Source organism: Parasteatoda tepidariorum, chromosome 11 (assembly GCF_982258835.1).
Source record: "Parasteatoda tepidariorum strain Cologne lab strain chromosome 11, Ptep-v5.0, whole genome shotgun sequence".
In the NCBI taxonomy this organism is placed as follows: Eukaryota; Metazoa; Arthropoda; class Arachnida; order Araneae; family Theridiidae; genus Parasteatoda; species Parasteatoda tepidariorum.
In genome coordinates this window covers 28,307,108-28,320,330 of record NC_141765.1, presented here as the reverse complement: position 1 = coordinate 28,320,330, position 13,223 = coordinate 28,307,108, and the positions used below count along the sequence as shown (strand labels likewise).

General features: G+C 31.8%; 1 protein-coding gene across 1 annotated transcript in view; it reads right to left on the bottom strand.

Annotated features, from left to right (window-relative positions):
• Window positions 1-4,935: 4,935 nt before the first annotated feature.
• Window positions 4,936-13,223, bottom strand: part of LOC107440649 (muscle-specific protein 20) — a 32,221-nt gene continuing 23,933 nt past the window's right edge. The window contains exon 4 of the mRNA XM_043039057.3: window positions 4,936-5,460. Within this exon, the coding sequence (XP_042894991.1) occupies window positions 5,281-5,460 (180 nt within the window). The 3' untranslated portion in view covers window positions 4,936-5,280. The remainder of the gene's footprint in view (window positions 5,461-13,223) is intronic.

The window sequence follows — 13,223 nt, the reverse complement described above, 5'->3', positions numbered from 1 at the left end:
GTGAAATGATCTCGTGGATGAGGACTAAAAGCAGCAAATTGCCAGTCAAGGTAGTCCCAAACATTCTTTATCAGGTTTAGATCTTGGAATCTGATTGGCCTTTGGATGGATAAAATTTTAACAGTTTAGGAAATCTTTTACGTGACGAGGCTTTAGTGACTGCACATTATCATCCATTAAAATGAAATCAGAAATGAATCTTTAAAAAACAAGCACAGCTTCCAAGAATACATCTCTATATTCAAACCAGTAAAGGGTCAGCAGTCATCAAACAAGATGCTTTTCACTGACCGTTGAACTTTTGCTTCCGTAATGGTCAATTTTTTGGACATTGGAGGGCAGGTAGAGTGTACTGAATTGCGTTTTTTGAATGTGGAGAGAACCTAGAAATCAACAATTTATCATACCTTCCAGCAACTACGGAATTTTCGTAGTTCAGAAAATAACTTTTCTAATGGTAAAGTTAATGTATTATTATTTTAATAAATTAAAGAAATGTTTTCTTCCACTACAAATGAATACTTGAATAAAAGGTCAAATAGACAAATGGTGATTTTCTTAAATTGTGATAAGAATTTTATATGAGTTCTATTGTATTTTAATACAATATTCAGCTTAGAACTTTTTGATTTGGCTCACTACCACTGGAATTATTACTCCTGACTGAACTGCAGACTTAAAATATTAGAGGGAATGTTTTATGAAAGCGCTAGTTTAATGGTCTGGGAAGATCTCATGTTAGGTGCCAGCGTGGCACCTCGTGTCTTTTAAAGAAATCTGTAACTGTTTTGAGGATGAAGAGTTGTTTTTGGAGCTCTTTGTTAATTTTTTATTGATTCAGTTTGTGATCATTTAATGGGTTGGCCTCAAAAGCTCAGTATACAAATAATTTTGTGAACTTTAAACATATCTTATTGAGGAATTGGCCGCCAGATCTCCAAGCCTGAATTCGATTGAGAAAGCTTGGAACATTTGCAGATAAATTACGGCTTTGAATATTCCTTCATTGTCGTTACATGAAATGAAACAAGGGTTACTTTCCTTTTCCAAGGGTTACTTTACTTTCCTTCTTCAAGGGGTTCATGCCTTTTCTTCGCATCCCAGAAACTTAATTGGTAACACTAAGAAATGATACCACTAATGCATAGCAATTAGGGGAAGACACATTTCTTACTAGAACTCATTTTCGTATTGTGTCAAAGAAATTTTTCTACATAAAACAGCAATAAAACATAACCCTATATTTTTCAAGAGAGACGAAATTTTTGCCAAATTTTTTTAAATGTAATTCATGGTTGTGTTAGTTATGTAAATGTTTCGTGGCAATCAAGAGAGTGCTGCTTAGTGACAATTCTTCCAAATTTCTTGTTATAATTGTTCGTTTTTAAGTTAGACACAAAATGCAGGCTGTGCCTAATTTCTGGACGGCAGTATAGTTTGTTTTTGGTTACGAAGTTCTTATTTTCATTTTCAAAGTGTGATTTTAATTTAGTTTTTCCTTTTTGAGGAGTGTTTGGCGCTTTTTTTTTAAAAAAATTTTATTACATAAAAGTATTTTAAATGTACATTAAAATGAAAAAAAGAGTTTTTCTTTTCGTATGCTCATATGGTTCTCCTGATTCCCAGCGTTCAGTATGATGCATAACATTTGGTACAATTTTATCAGTTAAAATGCTTTAAGATTTATTTTTCTGTTTGTATGCTTTAATAAAAAGGTGTCTATATCAAAATATAATAGGTTTTACCATTGTCAGAATATTTAATTACAATTAAAAATATTAAGAAAGGGGAGAAGTTTCATTCAAGTTGGTTTTTTGACAGTTTTATGGCTCATGAATTTTACTATTTTAGTCTTGTGGCTTTTGTTTCTTGACAAAACTGTCAAATAATACACTAGAAAAATGCTTAAAATATTTTCTAAAATATAACATTTATAATTTTTTCTGTAATTGACCTTTTCTAGACCAGTTTTTTCTTTTCCAATAGAAAGACAAATTATAGGCCGGGATAGCCTGGTCGGTAGGGCGATGGGCCCATGTCCGAGAGTTTGTGGGTTCGAACCCCACCGGCCAAAGACTCCCCGTGTAGTAAATGGTGACTGATGCACGTTAAATCTGTCGGGTCGCAAAGTCCTCCATGTTCCTATAACAAATCAATATTTCTGGGGGTGCTGGATTGGAGATCGATCGTTCTCTGATTCAGGTCAAAATTACGATCTGAGGATGCATGAATGGATCCGCCCTTTAAACGGGTGCGTCGTTTGTGTGTGGCTGAGGTTGAATTCTCGGCCATAGATGGCGCCACTGGAGAGCAATAACAATAGCACCCCTCTGCCTAAACAGGCATACGAAAGAAGACAAATTATGACTCCAATTGATCAAATAAGGGGAAAATAACTATTTAGGCAATTGGAGGGGCTCTGACGCAGTTTCGGGTTTTTTAGACGGGACACGTATGTTTCAATAGTGATTTTGTCTGCAGGACATGTCCCGTTGGGATCAAAAGGGTTAAAAATAATAATAATTAAATTTGGTTAATTGAAACTTTTTTAAGATTTTTATGAGTTATTATTGTGAGAAACTAGATATTTCAAACTAAAAACCACATTTTCCACCATTACTTATAGTGTGTGTCTCCAGATGTTATAATTGAAAAACCATTTGATATACTTTTCAGAAATTTCATCGCTTTGGTTTGGTAGTATAAAACTGCTGAGAAGTTATCTGAGGTAGAAAGTAAAAATGTCCAATCAGTAATTTACGCTCGGGCGAGTCTGCTTCACTACTTTTTGCTTTTAAGTTTATTTTTTGAAAGTTTTTATTCAGGTTATACTATTTGAATCGTGCAATATGTATCAATTATTGAAAGTTATAACTTTTTCTTGATTTACAGCTACGTATTATAAATCTTTAATTTTTGTTTCATGCTGATCTTTTTTTTAAAAAATTAATATTTATACTTAAAATTGTTACAGTTTAATTGCGAGTATACGCTTGCCTTTACTCCTTTTTCAACTTGAGCAATCAATGAGGAATTTTATCTTTTTGAAAATTCTAGAAAATTTGCAATATTTTGATCAATTTTTTGCGAATGACAGTATTTAAAACCAAAAATTTATTTATGAAAACTGAACATATTTGTATTATTCATTGTTTGACTTAATAGGCAAAATACAGGCCCAAGAAAGGTATAGGTAAAGTACAATATTTCTAGGTTCAATCTCGTTTTCAGGGCACGACTTAGTATTTTGATCTTTGTATTATCGCATTTTATAATTGTGTGCAAAATTTGTTCTATTCACTTTGGAATTTCTCGAGATATGGCGAAATACGCAAAAAGTAAAATTAACATTAAGAGATCCAAACTTTGGACCGCTCTTCTGACCAAACTATGGGGACCATATTTACCAGAATGAGGCTACCCCCTATACTTCGGGGGCCAGAAATCCGAATCCGTCGAAAAGGAATGTTCATTCAAAGTTTTTGCCTCTGAATTCTTTAATTTTAAATATTGTCTGCGCTAATTAATTAGCATGCGGTGATCTCCTCAAGCCATTAAGATTGAGTCCTAGTACGTGAAAATCAGATCATTACATCAAAAGTTATTCAAATTGATTCGTTTTTTTCTTTGCACTGTAAATTTTTTTGTTGCCTCACCACTCTCTAATATAAATCAAATATTGAATTCTTACTGCAGGTCTCAGCTACCATAATGTCTGAAAACTTAGGTCACGATGTTTTTTTATCTAATTTTTTCCCCTCTGAAACATACACAATTTAGAAAACTTTCATTAATGTAACAGTAGATCCAATTTTTACTGTTATATAAATTAATCTCTAAAGTAAATGATCTATAGCTGAAACCAAGTCCAAACTAGTCGGATACTTTAAGTCATTCAGATTTATTTAGGCTAGATTTCAGCTAAAGATAATTTACTTTAGAGATTAATTTATATAACAGTAAAAATTGGATCTACTGTTACATTAACGAGAGTTCTCTAAATATACTAGTTTTATGCAAATAAACTAGTTTTTTAAACCTTTAATATTAATATTTAAAAAAAATTGTCCAAAGTTTTAAAAAACTAGTTTGTTTTATTCTGTGTATAAACTTGTGCATAAAACTAGCAAAATATTATTTTTGAAATGAAAATTTTTCGGTAAAAATAAGGCGTTTTTTTGCATATACGCTAGACACAGAAAAAAATTTCCATCTCCTGAAACCAAAAATCTTTTGATAATTTTATTTAGAAGGTTATCAACTACGTTTTGAACTACTACCTTAAAAGCAAGTGCATATACTACTGAGTTAGGGACCAAAGTAGTTAAAAAGGCAAATTTTTAAAAATTTCAGCACTTGTCTTTGCAATAAAAAATGAAATTATGCTTTTATCTCTTAGTCTGTAGCTCAAAACATGTGTTCTATAATCATAAACACTGATAAGAAATTGTAGACAATTATTATTAAAACCACCTGAGATATCGTGTTTAAAATGGTGTAAAATAGGTAAAAAATCTAATTTTGAGATAAACGCATTTAAAGATTTAAAATCATTAGTCTGTCACCTGTTATCACCTTGCTCAAAAATTACTATAACTTTGTAAATAATTGTAGTACAAACAAAAGTAAAGTATTTGTTGAAAGCTAAGAGAACGGAAATTCTAAATTTATAATAAACTCATTTTCGAAAATTTTGCCCAAATTCATGTTTTTGCACTAGTAGTGCAACTTAGCATTAAGATTCTAGGTATATAAAATTCTAGTGGAGTTGATATGATTTGTTCGAGTGATTCATAATACTTGATTTTATAATAATTTTGTTTCTTTATATTTTTAAATCGAGGATGCTTAATTTTTATTAAACTTATACGGAATTCTTTTATTAATTTTAAAATAAAGTGTCTACGTACGATATAAACTCAAACTACCACAAAATAACAATTAAAACATCAACATTTATTCTATTAAAATTCACAAAGGAAACGTACTAATGGGATTTTTACATATTCAAGGAAGCCACAGGAGACTAAAAATGTAAAAAGTAGTAAAAACTCAATTTGCTTTTATTTAATTGTAGCTACCACTATAACTTACATTTTAAGTTATTCATATGTAAATCAATAACATTCTTAGTTTTCACTTTGAACAGTAAACTGAAAAAAAAATGCCCTAAAAAGTTACTAACTTTAGTATTTTTCAATAAAATTTTGAATTTTATTAGTTTACCACTTTTTGCATTTTTAGTCGCCTGTGGTAACCCTGCATATTTGCACAAAACTTTTACATATGCCGTGTATTGCCGAAGTTTTGACCGCTTTGGTTGGCTCCCTTATTTGTCCCGTATTGAAGATTAATAATGGTTTCTCCTGCTCGAAGTTGTTCTTCAGAAAATTCTCTTTCGTTCTTCTCCGATGGTTTTGGTCCCAAAAATGGCCCAGGAAATTCCGGATGGAGGTAGCACTGTAAAGGAAAATAAAAATTAAATTATTCTGCAAATAACTACCCGTCCACCGTAAGGCAAAACCATGGTATAATTCATTAGTTAACCCTTAGACGCAGATAGAACACCAGTGTCCTTATAATATATATACAGAGAAACCTCCAGGAAAGGCCACATCTTTGTAGCCTCTATTTACGACCACTTTTGGGAAGCACGGAATTCTTTCCATAGACTTTGTGTTGAAGAAAACCTTTAGGAGAGACCATCAAAACCTCTCCCAGCAACCGGGCAAACTTTTGCACTAAATGCGGAAAAGGTCTAGTAAGGAAACACGAAGAATTATCGAAACAAATAAGTAGGTTAAAATTTATTCAAAATAGTTGCGTGAGGTTCTTATTTAGAGAGCTCTTTTTCACGATCTCTGAAAGAGGTCTACAACATCATGTTGCACTAAAGACAATGCTATCAATGATTTATTTTTAGAGTTGAAAGTTAAATAAGAAAAAAAGTTATTTTAGAAAAAAACTAAGCATCATTAACAAACCTGTAAATTTTTGAAGCTAGCTAATTTTTATAATAGAAAATTAAATGCAAACTTAAACAAAAAGCATAACTGTTAATTTTTTTAAAATAGTTCCATCATTCATAATTGGTAAATTTGTTTTTATTCATAATTATATCAGTAGGGATAATTTTTATTGATGTTAAATTTTATTCGTCGATCACGTTTTCACGACGCCAACACAAGTGGCACTTCCGCACCAAGGAAATGACACTGACTAAAATTAAAATAGTTTGCAAAAAATCTTATACCTTCCATAACATTTTGAAGTTAATGGAGGTAACCCCGAATAACGACCAACCTCCATTAAGGACCATTTTACTGTGGAACAAAGAATGGTCGCTCCCGAGACGTTTCACTGTATATATTTTGTGACGTTCTAACAATAAGCAAAAATATATTTTGGTATTTTTTGATTGAAGAAAACAGTCTAGTAGTTACTAAAATATCTGTTAGATTATCGGAATTATATTTGCACTAAAATTTAAAATCTAAAAAAAAGTAGTTCGAAATTTTTTTCCTTTCATATTTAAAAGCTCATCAATAACGGATTTTGAAAATTAAAGAAATTTCAATGAAATACAAATAAGTACAAATTTGAAAACGTACTGTTTGAAAGTGAACCGTGTTTTAAGGATTTTATCTTTAACGCAAAAAAAAAGAAACCAGCATTTCCTGTTGCATTTCATAACCCTCAATTATTAAAATACTAAGTATAATGTTTTTCTATTATTTTGACCTAAATTAATACAAAATAATATACTAATATGTAAAAATATTTTTGGGATTAAGATTGATTTAGAAAACAAAATTCATTTAGCTTATTACCTAAAAATAAGTTTGATTTTTAAGACAATATTCGATACAAATAACTCTATGAAATTAAGGTTTTTAAAAATTGCAATATAGATATTTTGAAATGAATCAGAATTAAAGTTCAAGTTTGTAGCATCAGGCTGGTAAATATACTTTTAAAAAGGAAAAGTCGATATGATCGAGACTACTAATAAAAACTCAAATGATCTGACCAAAATGGCTATATTAAAAGTGAGGTAAGGTTTTAATTTGTTAGAAATTTAGTTGGTTAATGTTTCAACTACTCTCGTACCCAAAAAAAAGTAAAGGAAAAAATTCACTCTCGAGATCTTAAGGAATAGTGTTCCAAATGAATAAAAATGCATTAAAATATCACAAAAACGTTACTAAAGTTGATGACACGAACTCAAGATCACGTATTTATGAGTATTACAGCAAGATAATCCAAAAATGATGTAGCAAAATGATAATTGAGAAGTTTTTAATATGAGGTATCAGTTTTCACAACAAAATCCCATACTGTATATAATCTTGACAAACGTCTTGGATCCATAAAAGCTCAATAGGATATTGGTTTGGAGGCCTGGCTGGTATCTGATTATCTTCGGCTTTGAGGATTTCTCTACCCACCCAGCTCTGTGTGGATACGCGTTGTTATCCATAAAAATTAACTGGATATCGAAATCGGATCACTAATTTTACGTAGGGTTCAAAGATCTCAGCCCTTTGCCTCTGAGAAGTCAAAGACCTTTTGAAAAATGTGAAGATTTTTGCTGTTTAATGTCTCGCTAGTTGAGACCGTTACAAATCGAGCTCCTTTGCTGTCCATTTCAAGTTAGAAGATCAAGTTAGAAGGTTCAAAGATCGAAGCACTTTGCTCCAGAGAAGTCAGAGTACTTTCTTAGAAAAGTTCGAAGGTTTTTGCTGGTTAACATCACTCCAATTGACACCATTAAAAATCTACCTACTTTGCAGTTCATTTCCAGTTGGGATGGATGATACCGAGTTCATAATCTCTACATAAGTGAATGCGTTGAGAATCCTTGTTCAGACTGAATCAGGGTTCATCAAAGGAGAAAATACAGGAGATGTTTTGCAACTGTGTCCAAGGTTAATGTTTCATGCACAAATTCTGGCTGGCTCACCTGTAATCAGGTGACCATTTGGCGGGAAGACATTTGGAATTTTCTGAGGTATACGGCCGAGATCTTAAAGTACTGTACAAGATGGTTCAGAGGTGCTGTAGGTCTCCAGTTTATTTTTATAGATGACAATTCGCGTCCGATTTGCTGATAATCTTGAAGCTGATGCCACTTAGATTACGGAATTTAAATACTACAGATACTGTCCTAGGTGCTTATGGCAGAGAATATTCAGCATGCCATACATTTCCAGTAACCTTCCGGAGCTAAGAACATCTTTAATGGAACGAGATGAATTATTTCAGGACGTAATGAGTTAAGTAAAGAACACGAGAGTTCATTGTGATAACTTTATTATCGGTGCCCCACACCATATTAAAATCCACGTCATTTTCCTACATTATTTTCGGACTATCTTACTGGGATGCCTATTAAATCAAGATCTCAAAGTTCATGCTCTTACCTTTTTGTTACTGTTTTTGTTATAATTTAATGTCTTTTATATAAAAGCTCATTAGTTCTTGAATTCTCCTCAAAAATGAGTTTATTCTTTAACTTTTGGACATAGTGCGGTTTGTGATTTTCTGACTTAGTGATTCAGTGTTATTTAGTGAGTTGATTCAGCTACTTATTTAATGATTCCTTAAGTAAGTGGCGATTTGTTTATTGATTTACTCAGATTGATGTCGCTAAATAACATAGACTACAATTAGTATTAATGTTCTGTCTAAATTATGATTGTACAAAAACTGATTGACACAGCGGCTGAGGAGGCGGCACACATTGGCCAAATCGTAAAAATGGTATCTAAATTAAAAAATAAAACATTTAATTTGTTTCTTGATTATAACTACTTTTTGAGTCGCTGTGGATCAGAGGATAGAGCGTTCGCCTTCCAATGAGGTGAACCTGGTTCGAGTTCCAGCCGTGTCCGATCGATACGAATTCCACATCCGATTTGCATCGACCACAGTGCTGACGTAAAATGTCCTCAGTGGTAGTCGGATCATGGGTTAGAGTCCCCTTGTCGTCAGGCTAACCTTGGGAGATTTTCGTAGTTTTCCTCTCCTTGTTACGCAAATGTGAATTAGTTCCATCAAAAAAGTCCCCTATGAAGGCAAATTTCTTCCTATACTTGATCCGGGAGTTTTCTGGGTATTCTGTATTGGGTTCAAATTACAATACTTCGGAGTTACACAAGTAGTCGTAAACTCAAAAATTGGGTCAGCTGTTCAACGACGGTTATAAAATAAAATAACTACTTTTTGATGTATATAGCGCAATGTAATTATAAAGAAAAAATTTATGTTTCTTTTTTTACTTAAATAACAGGCTGAGCTTATAACTGTCAGATGGGGTGACTTTGTGAAGCGAGGGATGACTTTGTGCAACTGGAGGTGACTTTGTGCAAACTGCCATTTTTTTCAATTTTTGCGTCGTGCCATCTAGGGGTATTTTTTAAAGCCCGTTATCAACTGATATGAGTTGTCAACATAACGAACTAATGATTTACCAAGAACTGGCAATGTAAACATCATCGGTTTTGGAAAATTGTGAGCTCAAGTTATAAACAGTTTCAAATTTCTTAACGTCGCAAAATCGGAGGTTGGAAAGTCTGCTTGGTTGAAGAAGTTCGTTATCTTGACCAGGAAGGTAGGTTATACAGGATGTTTATAAAGTCCCGGACCCATTTTGATGTTTAATAACTCATAAAATAATAAAGATAGATTAAAATTAATAACATAAATTGTTAGATAGACTCAAAAAGACCCTTGTCAATGAACTTTCACGTGTGCCCCCTTTGTCGCACGGAGAATATCAAGTCGATAGTCAATTTTACGCCAGGTAGATAATACCCACATATACCTTCGTATTCGATGATACCTTCGTATTTCCACAACTAGAAGAGCTTCAGCGACATGTCTTTTTGCAACAAGATGGTGCACCACCTCATTGGGGTATCATCGTTCGTAGTTCTTAGAATGACCATTTTCTAGGAAGATGGATTGGGCGAGGAGATCCAATTCCTTGGCCACCCAGATCACCGGATATAACGCCGCTGGACTTTTTTCTTTGGGGATTTATAAAGGACAATGTTTACAGGAGGATCGTGTCGAACATTGATGACCTAAAAGCCAGAATTACAACCGCAATAGCCTCTGTGGATGCCGACATGCTTGCCGCTACCTGGCGTGAAATTGACTATCGACTTGATATTCTCCGTGCGACGAAGGGTGCAAACGTGGAAGTTCATTGACAAGGGTCATGAAACTTTTTGAGTCTATCTAACCATTTATGTTATTAATTTTAATCTATCTTTATTATTTTATGAGTTATTAAACATCAAAATGGGTCCGGGACTTTATAAACACCATGTACTTTAAAAGCCTTATCAATTGAGATAACAAATCATACATAATTTTTTGTTTTTAATTATTATAATGTTAATAATTGAAAAAATGACAGTTTGCACAAATTCACCCCATCTGACGGTACTTTTTTAGCATGGCGAACTAATAAAAAAGTAGACGTTAAAATTTTTTGGAAATGTTAACAGCAAAACTAATCTTAGGCAATTCTTTTTATCTTATTAAAATTTTGTCTTTAATAAACGCAAATTTTCATGTAGAGTAAAAATTGTATTTTACTTGCTCATATAGACGTTTTAAAAATATATGTCTCAATTATTGATATTTTAGAAACATTGTTGAATACATTTATGTTGGCCGCACATGACAGTTTTGAAATTACGTTATGCTTGTAGAGAAATGTTCAAACAGTGAAAAATGAAATGAGTAAAAATGCAATATTAAAAAACTTCTGCTGGCGTTTGACTCAAAAATTATATTTATGTTGTTAAACTTAGTTACAATTAATCGACAGAGGGCGCACAGAGATTGGAAAAACATCTGACTAAATATAGAAAAGTTATTAAAAATGTTCGTTGAACAGTATAATCACAAAGAAAATATTTTGTATCAACTATTTCCAACTTAAGTAACAAGCCGATTTTAGTTTAGTTCTTTTTATTATCTTGAACTAACATTATTTTTTTGTTGTTGAATATTTTGACAACAAAATTAATTTTTGAAAGCAAAATGTTTTTCAAAATTGTTAAAGCATTGTATTTAACGACTGCAAATATACAAGTAGAATACGTAAAAATTGTATTTTACTTGTTCTTATAGATTTTTTAAAAGCATGTAATTCAATTTATAGAAACTTCGTTAAATTCAAAAGTGTTTGTCTCCTTTCTAAAATTGCACTATTCTTGTAAAGAGAGGTAAATACAATGAAAAAAAAATCAGCTGAGCATATTTACACCAAAAAAATATTAAAAATAAAAATTTAAAAAATACACCCCGTGCATTTGACTTGAGTGTTTCATTGGTGCTGGTAAATCATTAATATATTTAAAAACAGAGGGGTGAGCGGATAATTTAATTGATATTAAAATTGATAGAAAACAATAGTTAATCTGAAAAAATACATGTTTTTTTTCTTTATGTTGTAAGTATTCAACCTTTTCCTGAAAAAATTAAGGCTTTAATGATTTTGTAAAAAATAATGTATTTCAAATAGTGATCGAATGATTCGATTCATAACTTATTTTAAAGATTTATTCTAGATAAAAAAAAAATCGAAAGTTTGCAACCTGCCATTAGAATAATTGTATCAAATCTAAATAATAAATTTTGTTTCTTGTTCAGCACATAGTAGAAATATATATATAATAGCTTTCAGAAAAAAAAATTTCTAGCTGACTAAGGAAATAGGAGAATATTATGCTATCTTGGGAAGCAAAAAAAGAAAATGGCATTAGTTTTTAAATACTATCGTAATATATTTGATTGTTTAGCATATATAGCACAATAAGTAAATTTATAATGTTGCACGGAATATTTTGAAATAACAGTGTTTGGTTCAGTTTCTATATAGTATTTAATTTCCAATCCCAAATGTTTTCGCAGTTCAAACATTATAGTAGCAATTATGAATCCTGAATTTTCAATTGATATTTTGGATTGAGCTCATTGAATTTTAAAAATCTCACGTCATATTCGTAATTAGAAACAGATCATTAAAGCGTTTTACACTTTTAGTCAACTTTTGTTTTGTTTCAGACCACTGTGTATATAATAAATGACAATAATTTGCCATTAGGACCTCACATTGTGTATTAATATTATATTTTATTACCGGCGTTAAACAGCCGACTTAATTTTGAGTCTACGACTACCAATGTCCAAATCTGCGATGACTTTGATAAACTGACACGGTTACAATAAACAGGTTTCAAGTTCTAGTAGCTTGAAATATTCATCAATCCATACAGAATTAAAACTACAACTATTTAGCTAAATGATTACATATAACTAATTTTTGCTTAGCAAAATTTTTAATTTTAATAATTTCTTTCCTCCTTAAAATGTATTGGGGTAATTTTATTTTACAATCGGCGTTGAACAGCAGACCTGATTCTGAGTTTACAACTGCCAATGTCCATATCTGTAGTCTTATAGTTTTGAGCACTACTCAGAAGACGAGGGAACTCCTGGATAAAATATTGGGGCAAACTAGCCATTATGGAAGATTTTTTTGATGGAACTAACCCACATTTGCGTTACATGGAGAGGAAAAACCATGAAAACCTCCATGATCCGTCAACAACTGAGGATATTTTACGTCAGCACTGTGGTCAGTGAGAACCGGGAGCGAATTTGAATTAATCAGTCTCCGCTGGGATTCGAATCTGGCTCACCTCATTAAAAGGCGAACGTTCTATCCATCATCTATCATAGCCATTGGCAGTAAAACTTTGATTTTTAAGCATACTGAGTAATGAATTTTGTAACGTTTGTTTTATTACGCTAAATTTTCAACCACTTAAACAGAAATTTCTTTCCGCAGCTGTAGGGAGTGGTATTATTCGTTTGAAAAAACTTTAATACTCATAACTCTGTGAAAAATCACAAAAAACTCAGTTTCATAACTTGAAATACACTGTCAAATAATGAAACCCACTATGCTCATTTTCTTATTATTTAAATTTCATAGTTTACATGAGCCCAAAGAGGAGAGAGGGAAAAATTCTGAATTGATTAAAATTTAAAAAAAAAACCCAAGCATTTTAAACCCCATAAAAATACAAGCTAAAATATCTGCAGTTTTCTCAATACTCTAAAAAATTGCTCAAGTTTTGAGTTTTATTTTGTAACTCACAATATTCATCATATCTGTCTGTTTTCTAGATAAAAATAAT